General features: G+C 47.3%; 1 protein-coding gene across 1 annotated transcript in view; it reads right to left on the reverse strand.

The window, feature by feature from the left end:
* LOC139057058 (uncharacterized) overlaps nt 1–22,266 on the reverse strand; it is a 322,046-nt gene that overhangs the window by 139,530 nt on the left and 160,250 nt on the right. The window contains exons 4-5 of the mRNA XM_070534850.1: nt 19,717–19,751; nt 14,969–15,292 (exon numbers count right to left, since the gene is read on the reverse strand). Coding sequence (XP_070390951.1) covers nt 14,969–15,273 — 305 coding nt within the window. The 5' untranslated portion in view covers nt 15,274–15,292; nt 19,717–19,751. The remainder of the gene's footprint in view (nt 1–14,968; nt 15,293–19,716; nt 19,752–22,266) is intronic.

Below are 22,266 nucleotides of genomic sequence, written 5' to 3' on the forward strand. Positions count from 1 at the left end.
GGCCGGTCAGGTGGACCGAAGTGGAGAGACGGGAGAGCACGTTACTCGACGGAAGAAATCGGAGCCTCTCTCCTGGCGTCCGGGGGCAGCTGCTTTTATACTCTCGGAGTCGAGGGCAAGAAGGAACAGCTCGGGATGGGTCGCACGTGACAGCGCCTCTCGGACACGTTGAGACTAGAAGTGACGCATCCGCCGGACCGGCGGCAGTCAGACCTCCTCGCTTCACAGTTGGGGAGCTCCTCTCCCCGGCTGCCGCGCTTTGACAAGCGTGGGCACCAACATGCACACACGCACACACACACACGCACACACGAAGACACGTGGCATTGAAACATGCCTGGGCGCGCATGGCAGGAGGCGTTGCGGCAGTGCTGAACGGGCCAAAACGTCCGCCGCTTTGAACGAAGCCCCGGCGTCCGTTGCATCCGCGCCGGCTCTACCGCGCTTCGTAGGAGAAACGCAACAGCACTTCTACTTTTTTGCCCCGTTGTGAATGAGGCTTTCAAATGGAAACCAAACTTTCTAGCTTTTAATGTTTTATCTGATTAGTCTATGTCATTCTTTGTCATGTTTGTCATTCTTTGCCATTTTTGCTTATACCATGTATTTGGGTGGTAGAACACATTTTTCTAGGTGCTCTAGAGTGTATTATTCGCAGTACGAAACCTCAATTCGCGAAGAGTGCAACAAATAATTACAGTATATCAAAAAGTAAATAGTTCGAAAATAAGTGCAAGGCAGCTTGAGCTTGAAGCAAGCCTCCTTGCGACATTTTGGTAAATACGAGGGAAAGTAAAATCAATTCTTCGTATTACACATAAGTAAGTACAAAGAACAAGCTCTATCCCTTGCCAACTGAAAAAGGGCAAAGAAATGGAAAAAAAATTATGGCAATGTAACAGTGAATTGTCAGCATTCAGCTGTGCTGTCATGGTATGGCTTGCAACTACTGCACTGGGCTGGTTGTTATATGATTCAGTAGTTTCCTATACCACGTTACCAACTCAAATTTCTGTAATGTATAAAGCAGACCAGCTTCCAGCCTGAAAGGAACCTGCACTCGGGACTCATAGTGAGCTTCTAACATAAAAATTTTAATGATAAGTTTGGGGAATTGAACTCTCGTACTGACTAGCAATTCAGCAGCTACATAATAAAGCAGAAAAATATATTGTTTTATGCAAATGTTTTAGGAGCTGAAGTATGGCATGCAATACATAAGTGCGACCGACTGTAGGGAAGAATATAGACACAGGCAATAGTGTGAGAATTTACCTCCATATTACTGCATAATGAAAAGATTAAATTATACACGTCTGGACACCTCATGCATCTGAATAAGGTACTTAGAAAGGCAATTTGGCTAGATAATTACAGATCCTGGATGGAGTATATCATACATAATTACTTGAGCCCCCCCATTATATGTAACTCAGCGGAGGCTACTTTGGTAATTTGATTAAAATGGGGGCGCTCCAGATCACCAAAGGTAAAATTCAAGTGATCTGCTACTAGAAATACCGAAAATGGCACATATAGTAAAATGATTGCATATTACACAAACGTATCCTACAACTCACAAGGTAGTGACAGTCTTGTACGCACCTTTGTGAAAGCATGCAGATCAGGTGCTTTATCTTTGGACTGCCCAGCTTTCAGCAGTGCAGCGGGTTCCTGCGGGGTGTAGCGATGCCTCCAGAATCCGCATAGACTTCAGCAGTAAGAATTGTTTGTTTATTGTACTGTGAAGGTGGAAATTTGTGATTTACCAGTGCCATGTGGAATTGCAAATGGTGTCTTACATAGCCAGCTGCATCAATCTGCATCTGGTTGTTCAAATCTATCTTCGCTATATCTCAGGAGGTTATATTCCTATATTGTAACAAGTGAAATTTAATCGTAATCATCATCAGCCTGGTTACGCCCACTGCAGGGCAAAGGCCTCTCCCATACTTCTCCAACTACCCGGTCATGTGCTAATTGTGGCCATGTTGTCCCTGCAAACATCTTAATCTCATCCACCCAGCTTACTTTCTGCCGCCACCTGCTACACTTCCCTTCCCTCGGAATCCAGTCCGTAACCCTTAATGACCATCGGTTATCTTCCCTCCTCATTATATGTCCTGCCTATGCCCATTTCTTTTTTTTGATTTCAACTAAGATGTCCTTAACTCGCGTTTGTTCCCTCACCTAATCTGCCCTTTTCTTATCCCTTAACGTTACACCCATCATTCTTCTTTCCATAGCTCCTTGCGTCGTCCTCAATTTAGGTAGAACCCTTTTCGTAAGCCTCCAGGTTTCTGCCCCGTACGTGAGTACTGGTAAGACACAGGCGCTATACACTTTTCTCTTGAGGGATAATGGCAACCTGCTGTTCATGATCTGAGCATGCCTGCCGAAAGCGCCCCAACCCATTCTTATTCTTCTGGTTCTTTAAGTCTTATGATCCGGATCCGCGGTCACTACTTGCCCTAAGTGGATGTATTCCCTTGCCACTTCCAGTGCCTCGCTACCTATCGCAAACTGCTGTTCTTTCAGACAGGAGGTGCAGTGGTGGCGTAGATGTAGAGTATCCGCCTAGGGTGCAAGAGGACCGTGGTTCGAATCCCTGTGCAGCACAATTTTCCACGAGATAAAAAAAATCCGCGTGTTGATAAAATTGCATAAACAGATCTCGAGTGCAGCCCGATCCCGGTGACCAGAACCGGTAACGCACTCCTTCACCAGAGCAGGATTGGCCACCCTGGTGCAGCACTAGGCCACAACCTCCTATATCAAAACAAGCATGCCAGGAAATACATAGCGAAAGCTAAGGCATGGCATGGTTATCCTAAGTTAATCTCGATTGCAAGTCCAGGATAGTCTGGTTGTCTAGTTATGTTGCGGCGTTTAGCCAGTCGTGTGGCGCGTTGTTCGTCTGTTTCCTGGGCGATTCGTTTCCTCTTCATCTTGTTCCGATGTCGATTCCAGGCCTCCTCCTGCTTATCAGAATTGTCACCGCCCTTAATTGTCGCCTCAACTGTGGTTGCGGCACACGCGAGCTCTCCTTTTAAATCTTCCGACATGTTATCAGGCATGCGACGCAGCTGGCGAAGCGAGCGGAGGCGAGCGCAATGACGAGGAACGCGATGTGACGTCATACCAAACGGCTGCGGCGGAAAGCGCAGCGCTGCGCAGCGGCGGACACCTGTGGCTTGGTGCTACTAGTGGTACATGCGCAATAGTGACTAGGTAGCGAGAGAGAGAGAGAGAGAGAAATATCCGCAGCGAGGCGCGCGTTGTGACGTCATGTGCCCTCCTCGGAGCACTGCCACATCGAAATCGCAAGTTCGCGCCCAGTAAAGCTATCGCTTTAAAAGGGAAGCAGACTACAAGAGTGATGCATATGATAGCGTGGGTGAGGCTGCTCCAGGTGCGGTCATGCTCGAACGCCACTGCAACGCTGCATTCGAGCGTGGCCGTGCTGCTCTTCGGCGAGCTCCGACGCTACCTGCCGGCGCCTACGGCGCCCTCTGCCGCGGCGTTCCGGAGATGTTAAGTCCCTTGATAACTTGAAAGTACCGCCACCCTTGGAACTCTGCCGCCGCTGCCCGACCTCCTCGCCCCTAGCGCGTCCCCCCCCCCCCCCCGCGGCAATGAGTTTTCCTCCGGTTTTTCTGCACGACGATTGCTCTGCCTGCCGTTGCCCTTGGAAACGCGCGTATCTTGAGTTTTGATTGTGTTTCTCGTTCCCGACATTTCTCCTCAGCTCGGCTGATTGGGCGCTTTAGCTCGGCGTAGCGAACGTTGTACGCGGTGTTTGCTGCTCTCTGTGCTAGCGCTATGTCGTGATGTTGTGCATATAGCTGCAGCAAGAAGCCTGAAGATGGTTATGCCGTCTTTATGATACCACAAGGAAAGCTGGCAGCATAACATTGGCCGAAGGAACTTCGTTCCAACAAAGAACAGCGTTGTTTGCGAGGGGAGGCGTCTTTCTTATTGCTCGTAGCAAAGCATACCGTAATGCTGCAATTTTTGGCATTCTTGCAGCCTGCTCACCAGCGTTCCTGTTGGGGCAATTTGTACGTTGCATAAAAATGCCATTGTCTTCAGTATGGTTAACATTTCTCGGCGGCTCCATCACCTCGCACGTCGTCAAGTGTTGTTATTCAGTCGGAAACGCAGCACTATAGATTCTGCTTTCCGTTGGGAACAATTATTTGCGAACATACAGGCTCTCAATCGCACTTTTCGCGATTGTTAGGATCGTTGCCTGTTTTACTGAAAATTGACATAGCGGCTTGTAGAGGAGCTCATATTTCTAGCTTACGTCAATCTGCGTGTAAGTCAGATACGATGAATACAAGCCCTGAAAAAATAAGTGGCAAGTATACCCGTGGTATTGCAGCTGATGATCGTTAGCAAGTCCACATTGCATTGTTTTCAATTTTAAGGCGAAAGCCTTCAGATCTCTATGTTTCAAGGTCCCGTTGTGAACAGGAAATATCACGTGACCCAAGGAAGGCCAGAGGTGACGCAATGCATGTCCAGCCTTTTATAAGAAAATGATTAGCCAAGTTAATGATATATTAGTGATCGAATTAAAGTAGCTTACGGAGGATAAAGGTGAATTAGAGTGGATTAAGGTGGATTAAGGCGGATTAGAGCATATTAAGGTGGAGTAGGGTGTAGTAAGCAGGATTAAGATGCATGAAAGACGATTAAGGTGTATGAAGGAGCATTAGAATGTATTAGGGTTGGTTAAGGTGAATTAGGGTTGATGAAGGAGTAATACAATTAATTAGGGTGGATTACGGTTAAGGAGGATTAAGGTTGTAAAGCCTACTGTAATAAACCTTAATCCATACTAATACTTCATCCACCTTAATCGGCCTTAATTCTCCTTAGTGCACCTTATTCCATATTAATTACCCATAATCCTCCTTCACACTCCTTCATCGACCTTTATCCACTCTAATCTTCCTTCATGCGACTTAATCCTCCATAATTGTCCCTAATGCTCATTCATTCACTTGAACCCACCCTAAACCACAATAATGCTCTTTAATGACCCTAATCAACCTTCATCTACCTTAATCCACCCGAATCCTCATTAATGCACCTTAATCCACCATCATTCACACTTATCTCCTTTCATCGACATTAATCCACCTTAATTTTTCTTAATACACCTTAATCCTCCTTAATTCTTGTTAATACGATCACTACTCAGTCATTACCTTGCTATCACTAACCATCCCTTGCACGCGGCTGCACAACCTTTGGTTCGCTTCTGGCCCTCGTTCGGTCACGTGATATTTCCTGTAACTCAAAACGCGACCTTGAAACATAGATATAAGGCTTTCGCTTAATGAGCCACCCACAAAGGGATGTGCCAAAAGCAGTAGTCGATCAGACACACAAAGTAAAACATCTTATCATGCGGCAGAAAAATTGTCTGGAGTATAGAACTCGCCTCAAATCTCCTTTTACAACACTATACCTGGTTCATACGGCTTTAAGAAAACACCAGCCTCCTCATAAACGTTCCCTTCAGCATCATCGATGCTATTACCAGCATTTCTCAAAACCCTTCAACATCACTGGGGTGTGCAACTGGCCCAAAATAACATGCTTTCATAGAATGCTGCTGCCCGTCCGCGAGAGCCCAGGAGAAAAAGCGTGCCATGCGCAGCCGGCGGACAAGGAGAATCGAGGAGGAATGTGCCGCGAAGAGGAGAGCGCCGCTACTTTCAAATTATCAAGGGGCTTTAAGGAGAAGGCAACCGTGGCGCTACTTGGATTTTCAATAAAAAATGCCTCAGCGTGGGAGCCCTCGTTGGACCCGCAACCCCATTCGTGGAGGAAAGAAACAAACTAGGAGGGAGCGTCACGGGATTCTGCTAGCCTCGAGAAGCCGTGACACCATCTGAAGCCATCCCTCCGGCTCGCCGGGGCCTCGTGCGCGGTGCTTTCGGTTAGGAATAGGCCCACATTGTTGCTGGACCATTCGCGTTTGTTTGGTACCTGGTTAAACCTAATGGCTTAGTGGTGCTTGTCGTCGAAGGCACGGAGGCGCGTAGGAAGTACAACGCCCTCGGGTGCTATTACAGGCGTCATTCTTCGCTTCAAACGAGTTGCCTTGAAACGCGGAGAAAGACTGGGGAGTGAGACTCGGGGCGACATAGCTTTCAAAGCATCACTTGCGCTTACGACCGCAGTTAGTCGGTGCTGTCATCTCTAAAACCGCGCAGAGTATGCCGGCCCAAGCGTGGTCTACTGCTTCGTCAAATCAGCTGTTGTGTACCTGAAACACCGGTGCGTAATTTCTTGTAAATATTTGTTCCGCGGTCTAGCCCCTATATAGTATGAAATAATATATCTCGCCAGATAATATTTGTAGCGTGCTTGCTTAGTAAAAGGTTCTGCTTTGCGTCTTTCGTTGTGAAAGAAATGAATAGAATTACCCTGCAATCTATACGCCGAAGTATAGCCCTTTCTTGAGATTTACGTGCACTATTTTGTAAGATTGTGTGGCGCAACGTCCTTACGCTGGTTGAGACGTGCCTGTTGAGTTCTCATCGGGCTGTTGAGAGGCAGAAGGCATTGAACAGAACGACAGCGTCGACTGGGATCGTCTACCATAACAGTGGGCCTGCGCAGCCCCAACTATGGTCGCAGTCCCCGGCTCGCCCGGCAATCGTTCGGCACAAGATGGGGCTAATTTTTTTTTCACCTGGATAAGCAGTCGCTGGGGAACCTGAACGCTCACTTGAGCGCCTGCACATGTTTGCAGGTGCGAAAGACATCAGATTCTTTCGCAGGAGATGCTCCCAAACGCGATGAATTGCCTTCCGAAGGGTGGTTTGGTTGCCTTCACACATTTGCAAGGCGAAAGGTTTCCTTGTTTCCTTGAAAGCGTCCCGAAACGCGGCCAGTCATCCTTGAGGTGGTCGTCCCGGGTTTTTAGGCCTAATGCCGATGCCTTCGTTCGCTACTGCATTGGCGCCTGTCTGCTGCTTGCTTAAGCGGCGAGCCGTGTGGTGCTTCGGTGGTTTACATGATTGACATAACACAGACTCGACTGCTTCACACATGAATTTCTTCACTAAACTTAGGCGTATGTTTTCCACGCCGACTATGTCCGCATATTCCAAAAGCCCCGCAGCAGACGCAACGAAAGTGAGCCGACAAAACCTACCGCTTGCCTATCACGTGAGGGCCTACGACCCATCATCCCATTCCTCTAAATTTTTTAGTAAGCTTCAAGATTGCCACGTGACACTCCCTTCTAGTATTTTCCTTCCTCCATGGCGCCAATCTAGTACACTTTAATCAGGGTATGCTCTGTTCTGGAATTCTGTTCCCAATTTACCGCCAGTATGGTATGGTATGGTATGGTATGGTATGGTATGGTATGGTATGGTATGGTATGGTATGGAATGGTATGGTATGGTATGATGAACTTTATTTAACGTCCTGAAGATCAGCCCTTATGTTGACGCCGGTGGCTCCCACGTCGAGACAGTAAGGTTTAACCTTACCGCCGTATCGTGGGCCTTCTGGATGGCCTGTACTTGATCGAAAAGAGCTCCACTGTGTAGGACTCGCCGCCACCAGTCTCTCTCTTTGTCAGAGTCTGTGAAAGTCACAGGACACTGCGAAAGCATATGATCCGGAGTAATGATGCCATTACACTTCTCGCAATTGATTGGTACCTCTCTCTCAGGAAATAGCTTATTAATAAAGTTTGGACTTGGATAAGTTCTTGTCTACAATCTAAGAGTCACTGCTTGAGGTCTATTGAACTTAGCATGTGGCACTGGGAATTCCCTTCTGTTCGTGTAGTAATGCCTCGTGATTTCATTATATGTAAGTAATTGGTCCCTGTTCTCCTCTTGTATATTATTGAGGTCCTGGTCGCGTAGTGCACGGGTAGTAAGTCCTCGTGCAGCTGCGTTAGCCATCTTGTTTAAATTCTTCCGAGATAGATCGACAGACCCCATGTGCGCAGGAAACCAGCGGATTTCGATCCCTTGGCTGTCCAACTCAACTGACTGATCAGCTGGGCAGCCGTTTTGGTTACAAAGCCATTGGTAAAGTGTCTAATAGCCATCTTAGAGTCACTGTAAATCTTCGTCCACTTATTATTCCTTAAAGCCAATGCTAACACTACTTGTTATGCGACTGTCGTGTCTTTAGTCATGATTGTAATAACATCCCGAGTGAGACCATCTGCATCTACTACTACTGTCGTAAAGGCTTTCTTTCCTCTGACCCATGCAGCATCTACAAAAGCCGCATGTTCTCTGTCGTGTTCTATCTCTTGCAGGAGAGCTTTGGCCCTTGCCTTTCGTCTTTCGAGGTTGTGCACCGGGTGCGTATTTCCGCGGAAAGGAGTCGTCTTGATTATCTGTCTTATGCTATCTTTTAGTTCTGTGCCTTCACCTCAAATTTTGGATTCGGTTGGGTACCACCCTACCTCTTCTAGTATTGCTCTACCTAGCCTTGTTCCAGAGAGTCTCTCTCTGTGGGCAATTTGCTGAGCTTCAATTATCTCGGCTATTTTGATGTGTAGCCCCAGTTTCATTAATTTATTATCCGGCGTGTTAATCGGTAACTCCACAGTTGTTTTGACTAGCCTTTTAATTAATCTGTTCAACTTGTTTAGCTCTGTCTGTGTCCAACTGAGCATCCCAGCTGGATAAGAGAAGTGACACAACGCGAAAGCGTGGACCAGTCTCATGGCGCTCTCCTCTCCCAGCCCTCTGTGTCTGTTAGTGATTCTCCTTAGCAGTCTTATTACCTCTACAGTCTTGCTTGTGATGTGTCGTATTGTTCTTCCGTTTGCCCCGTTTGCCTCCAGGAATAACCCTAAGACTCTAATGGATTCTACATGCTTAATAGATTCGCCTACCTTCGTGGTTAGTACTAACCTCGGTTCTTCCTCGAGAACATATTCCCTCGGATTTCTACCCCTTCTTTTGTTCTTGAGTACAAGGAGTTCAGACTTTTAGCCGAGCATTTGAGTCCCATGTCTTCTAAAATCGACTCTACCTCATAAATTCTCTGCTGAAGTCTGCTTTCCGCATGTCCCATACTTCCTTCAGCGGTCCAGATAGTCACATCGTCTGCATAAATGGTAAAGTGAAAGCCCTCTATCCCTTTGAATCCCTTTGCCACTTTTCACTTGGCCAGGTTGAAAAGCATAGTTGACAAGACCGACCCTTGTGGCGTCCCTCTGTCACCGAGATCTATCTTTTTTGATTTAATATCCCCAAATCTAAGGTGAGCTGAACGATTGCCAAGAAAGGTTTTGACCACTTCATAGAGTTTTCTCCCCAGTCCCAGTTCGGAAATCACTTCAAGTATTGCTCTATACCTAATTCTGTCAAAAGCTTTTTCGACATCCAACCCCGAGAGAGCTCGAGTGTTTTTTGGTTTAGCTAATAGCAGTTGATGCTTGATTAACAACATGGCATCTTGTGTGGACAAGCCTAATCTGAAACCAATCAGATTGTACGGTAGGATGTCATTGTCCTCCACATATTTCGTTAACCTGTTCAATATGACATGCTCCATTGTCTTCCCTAGACATGATAACAAAATTGGCCTCGGATTATCCAAGCTGAGTTGCTTGCCCGGCTTTGGTATTAAAAGAGTACTGGCCGTCCTCCATTCTTCTGGATATACCCCATTTTTCCATAGTTCATTAATGTATGTGGTCAGATATTTTATTGATTCGTCGTCCAAATACTTAAGCAATCTGTTAGAGATGCCATCCAGGCCAGCTGCCAACCTGCTATTCAGATCATACAGTGCCGTGCGTACCTCACTTTCGGTGAATTCCTGATCCATATATTTGCATTCTACCCCTAAGTAATCGGGATAACTCACATCTGGATCCTCTTTCCTGAAGGCCAAGTATTTAGTAGCCAATCACTCCATTATGCTCTCTGCGCTTGCAGTCTGACTTTCCTGGTGTACAAGTTTCGCCACTGCCGTACGTCTGTTCGATTTAGTGCCTTTTTCTTTGAGCAGATGCCTGAGCAGACTCCTATTGCCTCCACGTTTTATCCTTCCATCTAGACGTTTACATACCTCATCCCATTTTTGTTTCTGCAAATATCGGGCGTGTTCCTCTATATCCTTATTCAGCTGAGCACTTAGTTTCCTAAGTCTCCTGTTTAAGCGTTTTTGATTTGCATCTTTGTAAGATCGATTGCTTGGCTTCGATCAAATGCGCCAATCTACTATCGATTTGTTCGACCTCTTCCTCCGTCTCTATAGCCTTAGTTGCTGCATTCAAGTCGTCCCTAAGCTGAGCCACCCACTCTTGTAGTCTGATGCGCCCCTTTCTATGTGTGTCTGCTATGTCTTTTCTGATTTTTCTAAAGTGATCCCAGTCTATGTAAGTGAAATGCGTTACCTCCACCCCCGTCGTTTCCACCATTTTGTGTAGTATATAATGGTTGCTTCCTAGGTCCGTGCCAGAGTTGATCAAATCTGCCTTGGGTAAGTTATAAGTGAAGGATAAGTCCGGGGTAGTGTCCCTACACGTGTAACTGCCAAACCTGGTAGGAAAGGCTGGGTCCGTGATAAGAGACAGGCCTAAATCTGTGGCGAGAAGCAAGATTCCTTCCCCTTTCTTACTACTCCAGCGGCAACCCCAAGATTGGTGTGGGGCATTGAAGTCTCCTCCTAATATTAGTGGCGCAGTTTTGGCTAACCTCTTGGTCTTATCAAAAATTGCTCTGAAGCTCTGTCTCATCTCTCTGGGACTGCTATATATGTTGAGGCAGAACAAGCTTTGCGCTTTATCTCTCTGTTTTTTAAGGACCATTTCTATCAATATGTATTCAAGTTTACTCGCCCCTAATTTTAGATCATGCTCTATGTAGGGAATTTTCTTGTCAATTAGGGTGGCAATTCCTCTGCCTGGTTCTTTGCCTTTGCGGACCGAGTTGAAGCCGGACAGCTCGATCTCCTCCGATGCATCTTTTTGCAGCATTATTAATTTCGGCCTATTTTCAACCGCTTTGATTATCTGTGCTAGTGACGCTTTTTTTTGCTGAAATCCTCTGCAGTTCCACTGCCACACACTAAGTCTATTTCTGTTATCCATTAATATTGTCGTTGCCGCCTGACTTGCTACCCCCTGTCACTGTTCGCTTGACTGTATCACCTACCGCTTCTGGGGGTGTTCTAGCGTGTTCGGCTTCCGAGGGCCTATATTCTTCATCCTCTGCTTGGGCCTCTAGCTTTTTCAACCTTTTCTCGGCTATTAACTTCCACTTCCATGTTTAATCCACTTTAAGGTTAACGCTGCCTACCGTGTCCTTTAGGTCCCTAATCGCATTCCTAATCTCCTCCAGAACCGAGCACATCAATTCTGCCTCCGGAACTACAGCTCTCTTTTTGGGTGCCGGTGTGTCTTCTTGCTGGCTGTTACTTCTACACACCGGCTTGGCTATTGCCACACTGCTGCTTTCTGTCCTCAACCCTTTTTGTCAGTTCCTGCAGCTGCTGCTTAAGTTCTTTCATAAGTGATATAACATCTCTGATCAGCTGTTCTACTCTGGCATCATTGCTTTGTTCCTGCGAAGCTAGCGCACTTGTGACTTTCACAGTACCTTTGACTTTCTCGGCCCAGGTCGCTCCTGGCTCCTCTTTCTTGTTTGTCTTCAGCTCCTGCTCCTCGAAGCGCACCTGCACATCCCGAGACCTGGAACGGTTTCTTCCCCTCGATGTTGAGCGCTGTCTTGATCTTGATGTGCTTCTCGAGCCTGAGCGCCTTCCGGCGCCTGGAGGGGTTTCCTTTGTCGGTTGGGCCGATTCCATCTCGGTCTCCAATTTGAAGCGCTGTCTTCTTCTTACTCTTACTACATATGGTACTTGGTACCACTGCTTGCAAGCCCTGTCACCTGTGAGGTGATCTTCACCGCAGAACTTGCATTTGGGGGAGCAGATATGAGCCTCCCCTTGATCTTGCATACCACATCCCCTGCACTGCACAACACCAGGTGTTGGACAAACGTCTGATCTGTGTCCGATTCTTCCACATGCGTAACATACGTCAAATTGCTTTCTGTACAGATAGCACCTCAGGAGGGTTGACCCATATTTGATGAAGTTGGGCACCCTGAATCCGTCGAAAAGTACAATAACCAAGCCCGTAGCTTTGATACGTTGTGCAGCCAACGCCGTTGGGCTGTACTCATGCACAATCTTTTCGTGATCACACTCTGACTCTCATAGAGGTTCACTCTTCTAATAACACCCTTGCACGTAGAGTGGGGGGTTGTTTCATAAGCGCTCACTTCATATTCTGCCTCCATGATCATAATGGACTTGATTCTCACATACCTTTCAGCATAAGAGGTGTCCGGTATACTAACCACCACGATATTCTGTGTGAAGTTGGGGCAGACGATGTCTTCCTTCGCTTGGTCTGCTGTAAGTCCGGCTGCCTCGACGATCGCTTCTCCAATAGCTGTGCTGACCTTGTTCAGGTTGAGGCATCCCCGAGGCCTAACGATGATTTTCCTGTACTCCTCCGGCAGTTGCGGCATTCTTGACGCCTTCACAATCCGGCGTTTCAGCTTGTCGGCCCCGGCAGCACCTTTGTTGGCGATCTCCTCTCCTTTTGATTCTTGGATCAAATTGGTGGCTCCACCAGCTCCCTAGGTCTTTTTTGCAGATCGCGATCTTCGGTTGATGACCAACTGCCAACCCATTCTTTCCTCGCCTTCTTCCGTCTCCGAGGAGAGTTCGTCGTCCATGCGTATATCGGCCATGCCGGCTTGGCGGACTCGCTAGACCTACGTGGCGTTAGGCCCAGTGTGGCGCCCACGTGCGATGGACAGTAAAGAGGCTATGAGGCGCCAGTGAATAATTATTAATTTATTTTTACAACAGCAAGAACAACCGTGCATGTACGTATATAAAGCTACTCATCAGGTATCTATAGAAATAAAGAAAATTGTATTATGAGAAAGTGTTGCGCCTTTGAGAGGAATGCTACAAGTGTCGTCTGCTACGACGCCTGCTCGCTGCGAACGCGGGACTTTTCAGGCAGACGAGAGGCACTTGCAAACTCTATCGCTCTTTCGAAAGGCTGCGTAGGCTGTCACGATTGCTGAACGTGTTCAAGTACTTTTAAGCACATCTTCCGCAGTGCTAGCTGCCACGCTTGTGGTTTCGTACGAGTGTGCTTCATTAAATTTTATACAGACGTACTGCTTCTTCTGAACCGCGGCCAAATCTGGTATGGCGTGGCTTTGCGCTTACCCATTTTGCGACAGCAGACTACAGTCAGGGATCACCAACTTTTTCTACCACAACTAAGTTTTTGTTCTCAAATGTCCTGACACACATTTCAATGAGCACATAAACGAGCAATGCGTAATGAAGCCCTCAATTATACAACTAAGTACACCTGTCTATGGAGTAAACAAAATGCGTTATAGAAGCAGTCAGCAGTCAGCAGGCAGCAGTTCTCTCTATTGCACTCTGCATGATTGGCAGTTACTGGCCGGCTATTATTAACCCAGCATATGTACACAGCTAAACCACGCTAAGAGCGACTGAACGAAAGATGTAAAGTGCAATGGTAAGGCATAGGAAGAGAGCAATGTCGATTCCAACGAGGAAAGCCGATATTCCGCTTGACATTAGGAGAAAATAATCGGGCTGGGCAGGCCATGTAATGCATAGGGCATATAACCGGTGGACCGGTAAACGCCGGCCCAATCAGTCATCCCACACGAAAGCACCAGTAGATGCACATCCGCGACGCATTTTAATAAAATTGGAGGCTTATCAAGGTTAAGCCTAGTGGATGCGAAGCATCCACTGGTCTTAACCTTAGCGTATTCTTAGCGTTTGGAGGCATCTTGACCGCATACACGCCCGACGCAAAGACGCTGGCGCGGTTGCGGGCACAGAGACTGACGCGATGGCGGGCGCGCGGCGCTTCATCCCTGGCGTGACCTCACATATCACGTGATGCAGCGATGGTGGCGCCGCCACGGCGTCGCGCGCGACGGCGCGAACCGAAGCGTGGAGGCCTCCGCCGGGCGATGTCCGACGGCGCGATATGAGGCCCCATCTGCAGCCGGTGTGACGTCATCACATGACGTCACATCATGGGCTCTCACTTCAGGGTCAATGGTGGCCACCACCGGGAGGCGACCGACGGCGCGAAATGAGGCCCCATCTGCAGCCTGTGTGACGTCATCACGTGACGTCATGTCACGTGTCCTACTTGAAGGTCACTTGAAGCTCAATGGTGGCCACCGCCGGGAGGCGACCGACGGCGCGATATGAGGCCCCATCTGCAGCCTGTGTGACGTCATCACGTGACGTCATGTCACGTGACCCCACTTCAGGGTCAATGGTGGCCACCGCCGGGCGTCGCGCGAAGGCCCGAAACCTACGTTAATATGCTTCGCATAAAAAGCCCCACTTCAGCTTATTAGTAGGCACACCACGTTTTCCACGTGCTTTAAAGGTTCTAAGCATGGAACATATATGTAGTATCGTGCTTATATCAGTAGAGTGTTCTTCTTGCTTTTCTGAAATTTGATAAAGTACGTAACGCTACAGCGCCAATCTAACACACGTAACAAACCAATGTCAAAACGGTCAAAACACGTTCTTTCAACTTTTACGATGGCGTCGCTTTCTCGTCAAGGCGTCATCACACCGCGACACAAAGATCGGCCCAGTCACTGGCCCTGCGCATTATCGCAACTTGGAGCAACAGAACAAAGGCAGCGAGCTTTGCGTGTCCCTGCTTCAATGCGGGTCATAACAAGTGCGCTTGGGCGAAACCAAAACTGCCAAAACATACCTGTACGCTAGTTCCCCAATCAAGAGAATATCAGTTCGTAGCCTGTGCTTCCCATGATGGTCGAACGATCGCAGCACCAGAGTTTCCTCTAGTTATAGTAATATGAAACTGTATACTCGACGCTTTCAACCGCACCTCGCAGAGGCAGGCCTGTACAAGCTCTCGGCGTCAGTGACCAGCTCCTCCTGGATGAGGCGCATAAGCGCCACCAGCGACATCGGACTGGCCGCGTCCTCCGGCTCTTCGACACCAGCGGCCTGGAACGCCGCCGTTCGGAAAGCAGCCGCTGCACAGCGCTCCAGTGCTTCGTCCTCGGGCGCCCGACCGCTCGAAGAGCGCGTTGACTGGCGGGTGTTCTCGGCGGACATGGCGTCCAGGATGGCGTTCTTTACGAAGTCCAGCACTTCCTCCACGCTGTCCTCGGGCACCGTGAGGCTCATGAGCTGCCGCACTACGGCACTGCAGCGCAACGAAGACCCTCGGGTAAGAGAATATGGAAAAACGAAGGCAATGGAAACACAGAAAAAAAATAATAACAGTGAAGGGGAAGGGAAATGGCAGCCATAATGGCGCAGAGAGCGCTATGGGAATAAAATAGGTACCAGGTGCTCCGGGGTATGTGTAAAGGTGTAATAGTTCCAGGACTTACTTTTAGAACTGCGGTTATTTGCTTTAAATCAGCGGTACAATCAGGATTTCATGGGCACCAAAGGTCAGTGGGACGCCTCGCAATGGGCACTCACGGGAAGACTACAAATGAAGCTGCGCAGGGTGATATGGGCTGGACTAGTCTTGAAGTGAGGGAAGCTCGCAGTAAAATTGATTAAGGAGAACGACTTAGGAATATGGAAGAAAGTAAATGGCCTGGGAGAGTGTTCAGGTATCTGTACAGAAAAAGCATTGATTGACAGCAGAGGAAGATAACTAGGAAGCTTACTAGCAAGTATGTAGCCTGTAGGATGGGCAACACAGCCACAAAGAACGTCAAGCGGTAAGTCCGAGAGGCTGAAAGGATCTCATGGTTGGCGGCAATTGAGAGAAGCCTGCCGTGAGTAACTACTTAAAGGCTCCTCACCAGGTCTGGCCATTTTAGCTGACAAGCGCAGAACATACATTGCGCGTTAACACTCGTGTCTGCAGCATCGCTACGGTCCGCGGAAAGATCTGAAATTTCAATCCGAACGCCATTTCCCTTTTCGCTCGCGGCCGGCGCGCTTCAAGCCGGATGGTGACGTAATCGGTCCCCTGCGCCTACGTAATCGTGTCCGCAGTATGACGTCGCTCGTGGTGACACGCGACTTCGAAAATTATTGAAGACATCTGTTATCTGTGCGATCTCTTGCTGAATTACCGAACTGAAGTTTAGAGAAATAATAAAACACACAAACGGAATGTCTGCGTGTTCTTTCGTTTTACTTCGCACCGAAGCAAGAGAGATGTACTTCCGCTTCGTCTGCTTGTTTCCATGGTCGTGCTGTCACGCGCGCAGGTACCAAAAGAATGCCATTTTCTACCGGTTTCCAGCGCATGATCACGCTCTGCGATCGGCTTGTTCTGCCTTAGTATTCGTGTAGCACTGAATTATACCGCTAGCTATGTTTCCTTGTGCACAGCGCACAAAACCGTGCGCTGCGCGAACAAGGAAACAGCTCGCGCGCGGCCTGATCAGCGGAAATGCGTAGCGCAGGGGAAGAAAGCGAGGAGAAAAAACACGAAGGTGGGGCCTGTGATGTATGTGTCACGTGATCCTCGAGGTCTGGTATGGGCGAACGCAGGGAAGGAATTGCGTTTGCGAAGGCTAGACGGGGCGAGTGGAGAGGGCGTCCTGCTTGGCAGTGGAGCCCGCCTGCTGAAATCATGGGTTCGCCGCACTGAAATATTTGTATCTCGGCTAATATGCAGCCGATGTGAAACATTTTTGTGGCAGAACGCTCCCTAGAGGACACATAATAACTTCCAGCGTATAACAAGAATTTGCTACGGGGCCTGGTCAGGGGCCCTTTAAGAGGAGAAAACGAAATCAGGAAAGAAACAGTTTATGATAACTCAAAGGAAGCTCATTATTTTTCGATGCGAGATGGGGATGCGTTAGGCCACGCATCTAAAAAGCGAGATATAATAAGGAAGAAGAAGGATGTGCTCGCTGCGGTAAAGCTAGGGAAGTGATGGAGCATGCTTTATTAAAATGTGAAGACGTCTGCCCAGCGGTCGATTTAGGCCCCACTGGCCTCCTTGAAGCCCTTGGATTCAGCGAGAGCAGTGGAAAAGTAAACATGTCCGCAATAGAGATTAGTAAGAGGCGATTGGAAGATTGGTGGAAGAAAAGTAGGGAAACGACAAAACACGGCGACCTAGAAACGCAAAGTTCGCAATAGAGGATCAGAAAATTTGGTTGTGGGAGTTCATACGTTTTTCTTTTTTTTTTCTTTAACCTAGGTAGGACATTAGGCAGTATAATAGCAAAAGCTTGGTGGCACAACCGACCGCCCCGTTCTAAAAGGGACGCTCATAACATCCATCCATCCATCCATCCATCCATCCATCCATCCATCCATCCATCCATCCATCCATCCATCCATCCATCCATCCATCCATCCATCCATCCATCCAAACTCACATTGTCGTGGTCGTTTATGTCACCAAGTATTTTAACTTTTTCACTGCCCTAAATATCCCAACTTCAGGTAGCCTTCCGATTCATTGTTCTTGCATGTCTAGTACAATTAGATGCAATTTATATTACGATTCATGAAATTCTGACTGAACCACTCATGTTTAAAATGGAGTAGGTAAACAGACGATGACAAATCGCTTAAAAGATGTGGTCGATAGGTAAGACGAGACACAAATAGCGCAATTTCAATTTGTTCTTTGAAACAATTTATTTTTTCTATTTCTTCACATATCGACTTTGCCAAATTTGATAGCTGCACTGTCATAGCCCGGAATCGTACTGAATGGGCAAGGCCTATCATCAAGGTGAAGTCGATGTGGGAAGAAATAGAAAAATTTGTAAGTGCAGCGTGCCCACGGTTGACAGAAAAGGAACTTTGGTTTTTGGATGCGTAATCGGTGCAGTGGGCACGCCACGTCTGTAAGCGCATATAAGTGACGACGGGATTTTCGAATAAACAAGTTGGAAATTGCGCTAAGTGTGCTTCGTCGCACTGGTATTTGAAGCGCATTTACATCCCCGTCATGTCAAACCAACTGGCCCATCTAGGTCTAGTGACTAGTTGAACAGAGCAACAGCGCATGGTGCAGGCAAACGGAATGAATACGCCGTCAGTGTCGTATACTCTCGAAAAAAAAATCGCGCGTCTTCCACGTGCGGAATTGGCGGCCATGCATGTTTTCATTTGATTTGTATGCTGTATGTTTCACATACTTCTATAACCTCTCTCCTTGCGCCACCCTTCAATAGGTATTGTAGAGAGTTTAAAAATATGCCGAAGCCCTCTAAGACGACGTGAACAAATGCATGTTGCTCACTTTTGTATATAATGTGGAGCGCTATATTTAGTATGTTGCTTATTAGATAATTAGTCAAGAATAATTAACCAACTGCAGAAGCAACGAAGTTAAGCAAGAAATTTAAGTTAGAAAGTTGTACAGCGCTTTGCGAAACGTCCGTTGACACAGTATTGGTGCTTTTCAGCTTACTGCAGATGCCCGCGAAACACAAGAAAAATACCACAATACATTTAAAAATATATATAAATTATGCGGTTTTACGCGCCAAAACCTCTTTCCGATTATGAGGCACGCTGTTGTGGAGGACTCCGGAAACTTCGACCACCAGGGGTTCTGTAATGTGCGCCTAAATCTAAGTACACGGGTGTTTTCACCCCCATCGACATGCTGGCGCCATGGCCGGGATTCGATCCCGCGACATCGTGCTCAGCACCCCAGCATCATAGCCACTGAGCAACCATGGCGGGTACCACATGACATACCCGCTTATGCGCCCTGATTGCAGCGCTTCCAAACTGTCCACGCACAAACGAACATAGCATTTAGTAGGGCGCGCTGCCGCCTAAAAGGTGACAGGGAAATGCGCAGAGCGCAAGCAAGTGCACCAATTAATTTTTCGTTAACTTTTGTTCATGTTCCCTGGCTCGATAATTCAGGCACCGTGCCGTCTGCCCTACGTAAGACTTTGCCACAGAAAATTTCATGCATTGTTTAGAGCTAAGCATTTTCTTTGCTAAAGGCCACGCGTGCTGACAGTACTTCCCTCGGGCACAGAAGGGTTCGGTGCCATATGGCTCCTCGCAGCCAAACATTGTCAAACGAGGAGTAGCGATGCTCTGCATAGAATCGGCTCTCTGCAAGTCGTGGGTGCACACAATGCAGCTTGCCTGTGACGATTAGATTTCCCGGCTTAAGACGGCAGGGATCCCTTACTCGATGGTAACGCTAGTCCCAGTCTCTTCCGCTGTCCCAGTTTCTATTTGTGGTCAATATAACATGCAGTAAACACGAACTAGGCCAAACTGAAGTTGTTCTGAAGCATATGTCTCATATAAGTAGAGCTAAGGACGATTTGAAGTTACCCTCCTCCACAGCCATGCATTTTCCCTTCAACTCATTCGCCGAGTGATCGGGGCTAAGCACCGCCTTCACTGGCTCTATGTCATGATGGCATGTCGTGTCGCCTACTTCACCGTTCACAAGGAGCAAGAGCACGAAGCCTCTCCAGCCTCTGTGCCAGCTGCTTGGCAGTCGACAACAAGCGAGTGCTAACGAAGCAGTTTTCGTTGCGAGCATTCTGTCGTAGCGCCGAATGTGTCTGGTGTAGTAGCCACAGGTGAGCTGGGCGTTTCCACGTATTCGTGGAGGCATAAACTCAAGCTGATGAAGGAACTTCAGCGTAGACGTACGTGAGTGGCCTGATCGGTCTGCACGGTCCCACCACCTGTTGAGGCAGAGATTAAACAGCCGAAGAAAGAGCTACTGTAGCTCTAAACAAGTGCAAAACATTTTAAGGGGACAGGGTAGGTCCTATTCTTGCCATGCATTTTAGGCTATGTTCGTGACCCTTTTTCTCATGATCTGCTGGGGTTAGAACATTAACTTAGGTAGCATTGTAATCAGTAATGTTAGGTAGTGTCACTGAACCAGGATTATTTTTTTCAAAAGATTGTTTTTTTGTTTTCTTTTTTTTACTGGACCCACCAAATTTTAGAGCCAAAATCTGCAGTAAATAGCCTGTAAGCAAAAATCCCCTAGAAGAATATTTATAATCCTGGTTCAGCAGACTACCTGTTCTGTTTGCTCAATATCTGGAAAATATTATCTCCCTAACGCTTGTAGTTTCTGAAAAAAAAAGGGTCAAATGCAGCAAAATTTGGTGTTTTGAGATAATTGGCTTTGAAGAGGAAGAAAGAGCTTTATTGCAATGTAGAACTATAGAAACAAATTCTGGCGCATTTTTTCAATAGCCACCAGCCTGGTAGTCCCCTCTATCGTCAACACTTCTTTTCTGCGCTAGCTGCCTTCTTTTCGGGACCTCCTTAGTGACCAGTCGTGTAGCCCTCTCTGCAAAGTACAGTCGCCACCGGTGAGCTTCGCGCAACCACTGGACTGTGAACCGTCCTCGAGAAACTCCGAATGACCTCAAAATGTCGGCTCGAGGAATTCTGCGGTCATTAAAATTAGCACAGCATCCATTGTCGCTATTTTCAGCGTTTTGAGGCCAAGAAGGATATTCTTCAGAGCGTGCTCCCATACAACGTTGTTGAACGCCTCATTCGCGTTCTGAGTTTTTCCATGGAGACATTACTGGAGAAGCTCAGGCTTTGAGAGCTGCTGAAACACCGGCGTTCCGCTTCAAGCGTTCCGCCGAGCACGAAAGCTTCGATGCAGACGCGCACGTGATGGCTGCGGCGCCCACTCCTGGATTGTGTTGCGGAGAATAGGCGTCATTGCAGATCGACTTATGCCGGTTTCCGTGGAAGAGACGTTTTTTAAAGCACTACTTTGGCTTCGTCATTGCATTACCACAAAATAACCAGCGCCAAAGTATAAACAAATTCGGTTGTCCTCGAAAACACGCCGAAGCACGAGCAAAATGCCGCACGTTGCGAGTAATCGAGCTGCGTCTTAGGATTCGTTTGGCTAAGTGAAATATGCTAGCTAAGTTTTCACGCTTGCCAGATGAGTGACAGCCATTCTGCTAAACGTGACAAAACATAGGCGGTGAAAAGTTTTATTTTTTTCAGTTTAGGAGAGGCACAGATCCCGACCATATGTCAAAGGGGGCACGGCTGGGTGCTGCCTAGGTTTCGAAAAATGTTGATTTTGAGGTAAATATCTCGCGTGTGCGCAAATTAAACACTGGACCATGTTAAGGAAAGAATAGAGATCTTAAATTACACAAAAACAAAAAGTCGATTTTTTTCGGAAACTTTGCCTACCCTGTTCCCTTAAACATTGGTAAAAATAACGTGTTAACAATCACGCTCCCCCGAAAGGTTTACACCAGCAGCAAAGAACACACTTCGTTGCTGCTCCTGTGTTAGGTTAGTAAGTAAGTAAGTAAGTAAGTAAGTAAGTAAGTAAGTAAGTAAGTAAGTAAGTAAGTAAGTAAGTAAGTAAGTAAGTAAGTAAGTAAGTAAGTAAGTAAGTAAGTAAGTAAGTAAGTAAGTTTGTCCCTACTCCCTTTTAACACAGGGCAGGCGATTTAGGAACCATAGGAAAAATAACGTCTTTTACTGTCTCTCACAGTTTATTTATTTATTTATTTACATATGCATTTAGCTTGGGCAAAATTTTATGTCGATAGAGGCGAGTCGTTGCATCCAGATGGTCTTTATGCCCTTATACCGCAAGTGTAAGTATATTTGGCGGCTGTAATTGGCTTCGGGCATAAATTTCAACCTACCCATGTATTGTAATTTTCCCCTTGCTTCTCGAATGTGAAACGGTGATCACCCCATTTCACCTGTTATTGCGGCATTGGCTGTGAAGATGCTTCCTCCCAGCAGCCATCGTCCAAGTTCGTTCTGGTGCCGGTTTGGGCATTTTATTGCCTGTGTCGAGTATGTTAGTGCATCAGTTGCGTATGTTGTTGCTGGGACTGCGAGTGTCTTCCACAGTGTGCGACCAACTGAATAAGGGTCGTACGAGTATCGGGATAGCTGCCATACTCGACCTTTCATACTGTTCGATTTCTTTATTATCAAATCAGTTTGTCGAGGTTAGGCATTTTTGTCTGATATTTCAATTCCAAGATACTTATAAGTTGCTGTCTTTGTTATAGAATTTCCTTCTAGCGTGAATGTCAATCTTTCAGACTTTGTGTTTAGGCACATCCATTGCGATTTTTCTTCGTTGAACTTGAGGTAGTCCTCAGCCGCAACTCGGAAGATATCTAGGAGGTCCTGTAGGTCTGCTGAAAACTCAGCCAGAAGCACAATATCGTCAGCGAA

This window comes from Dermacentor albipictus, chromosome 3, assembly GCF_038994185.2.
Source record: "Dermacentor albipictus isolate Rhodes 1998 colony chromosome 3, USDA_Dalb.pri_finalv2, whole genome shotgun sequence".
Lineage (NCBI taxonomy): Eukaryota > Metazoa > Arthropoda > Arachnida > Ixodida > Ixodidae > Dermacentor > Dermacentor albipictus.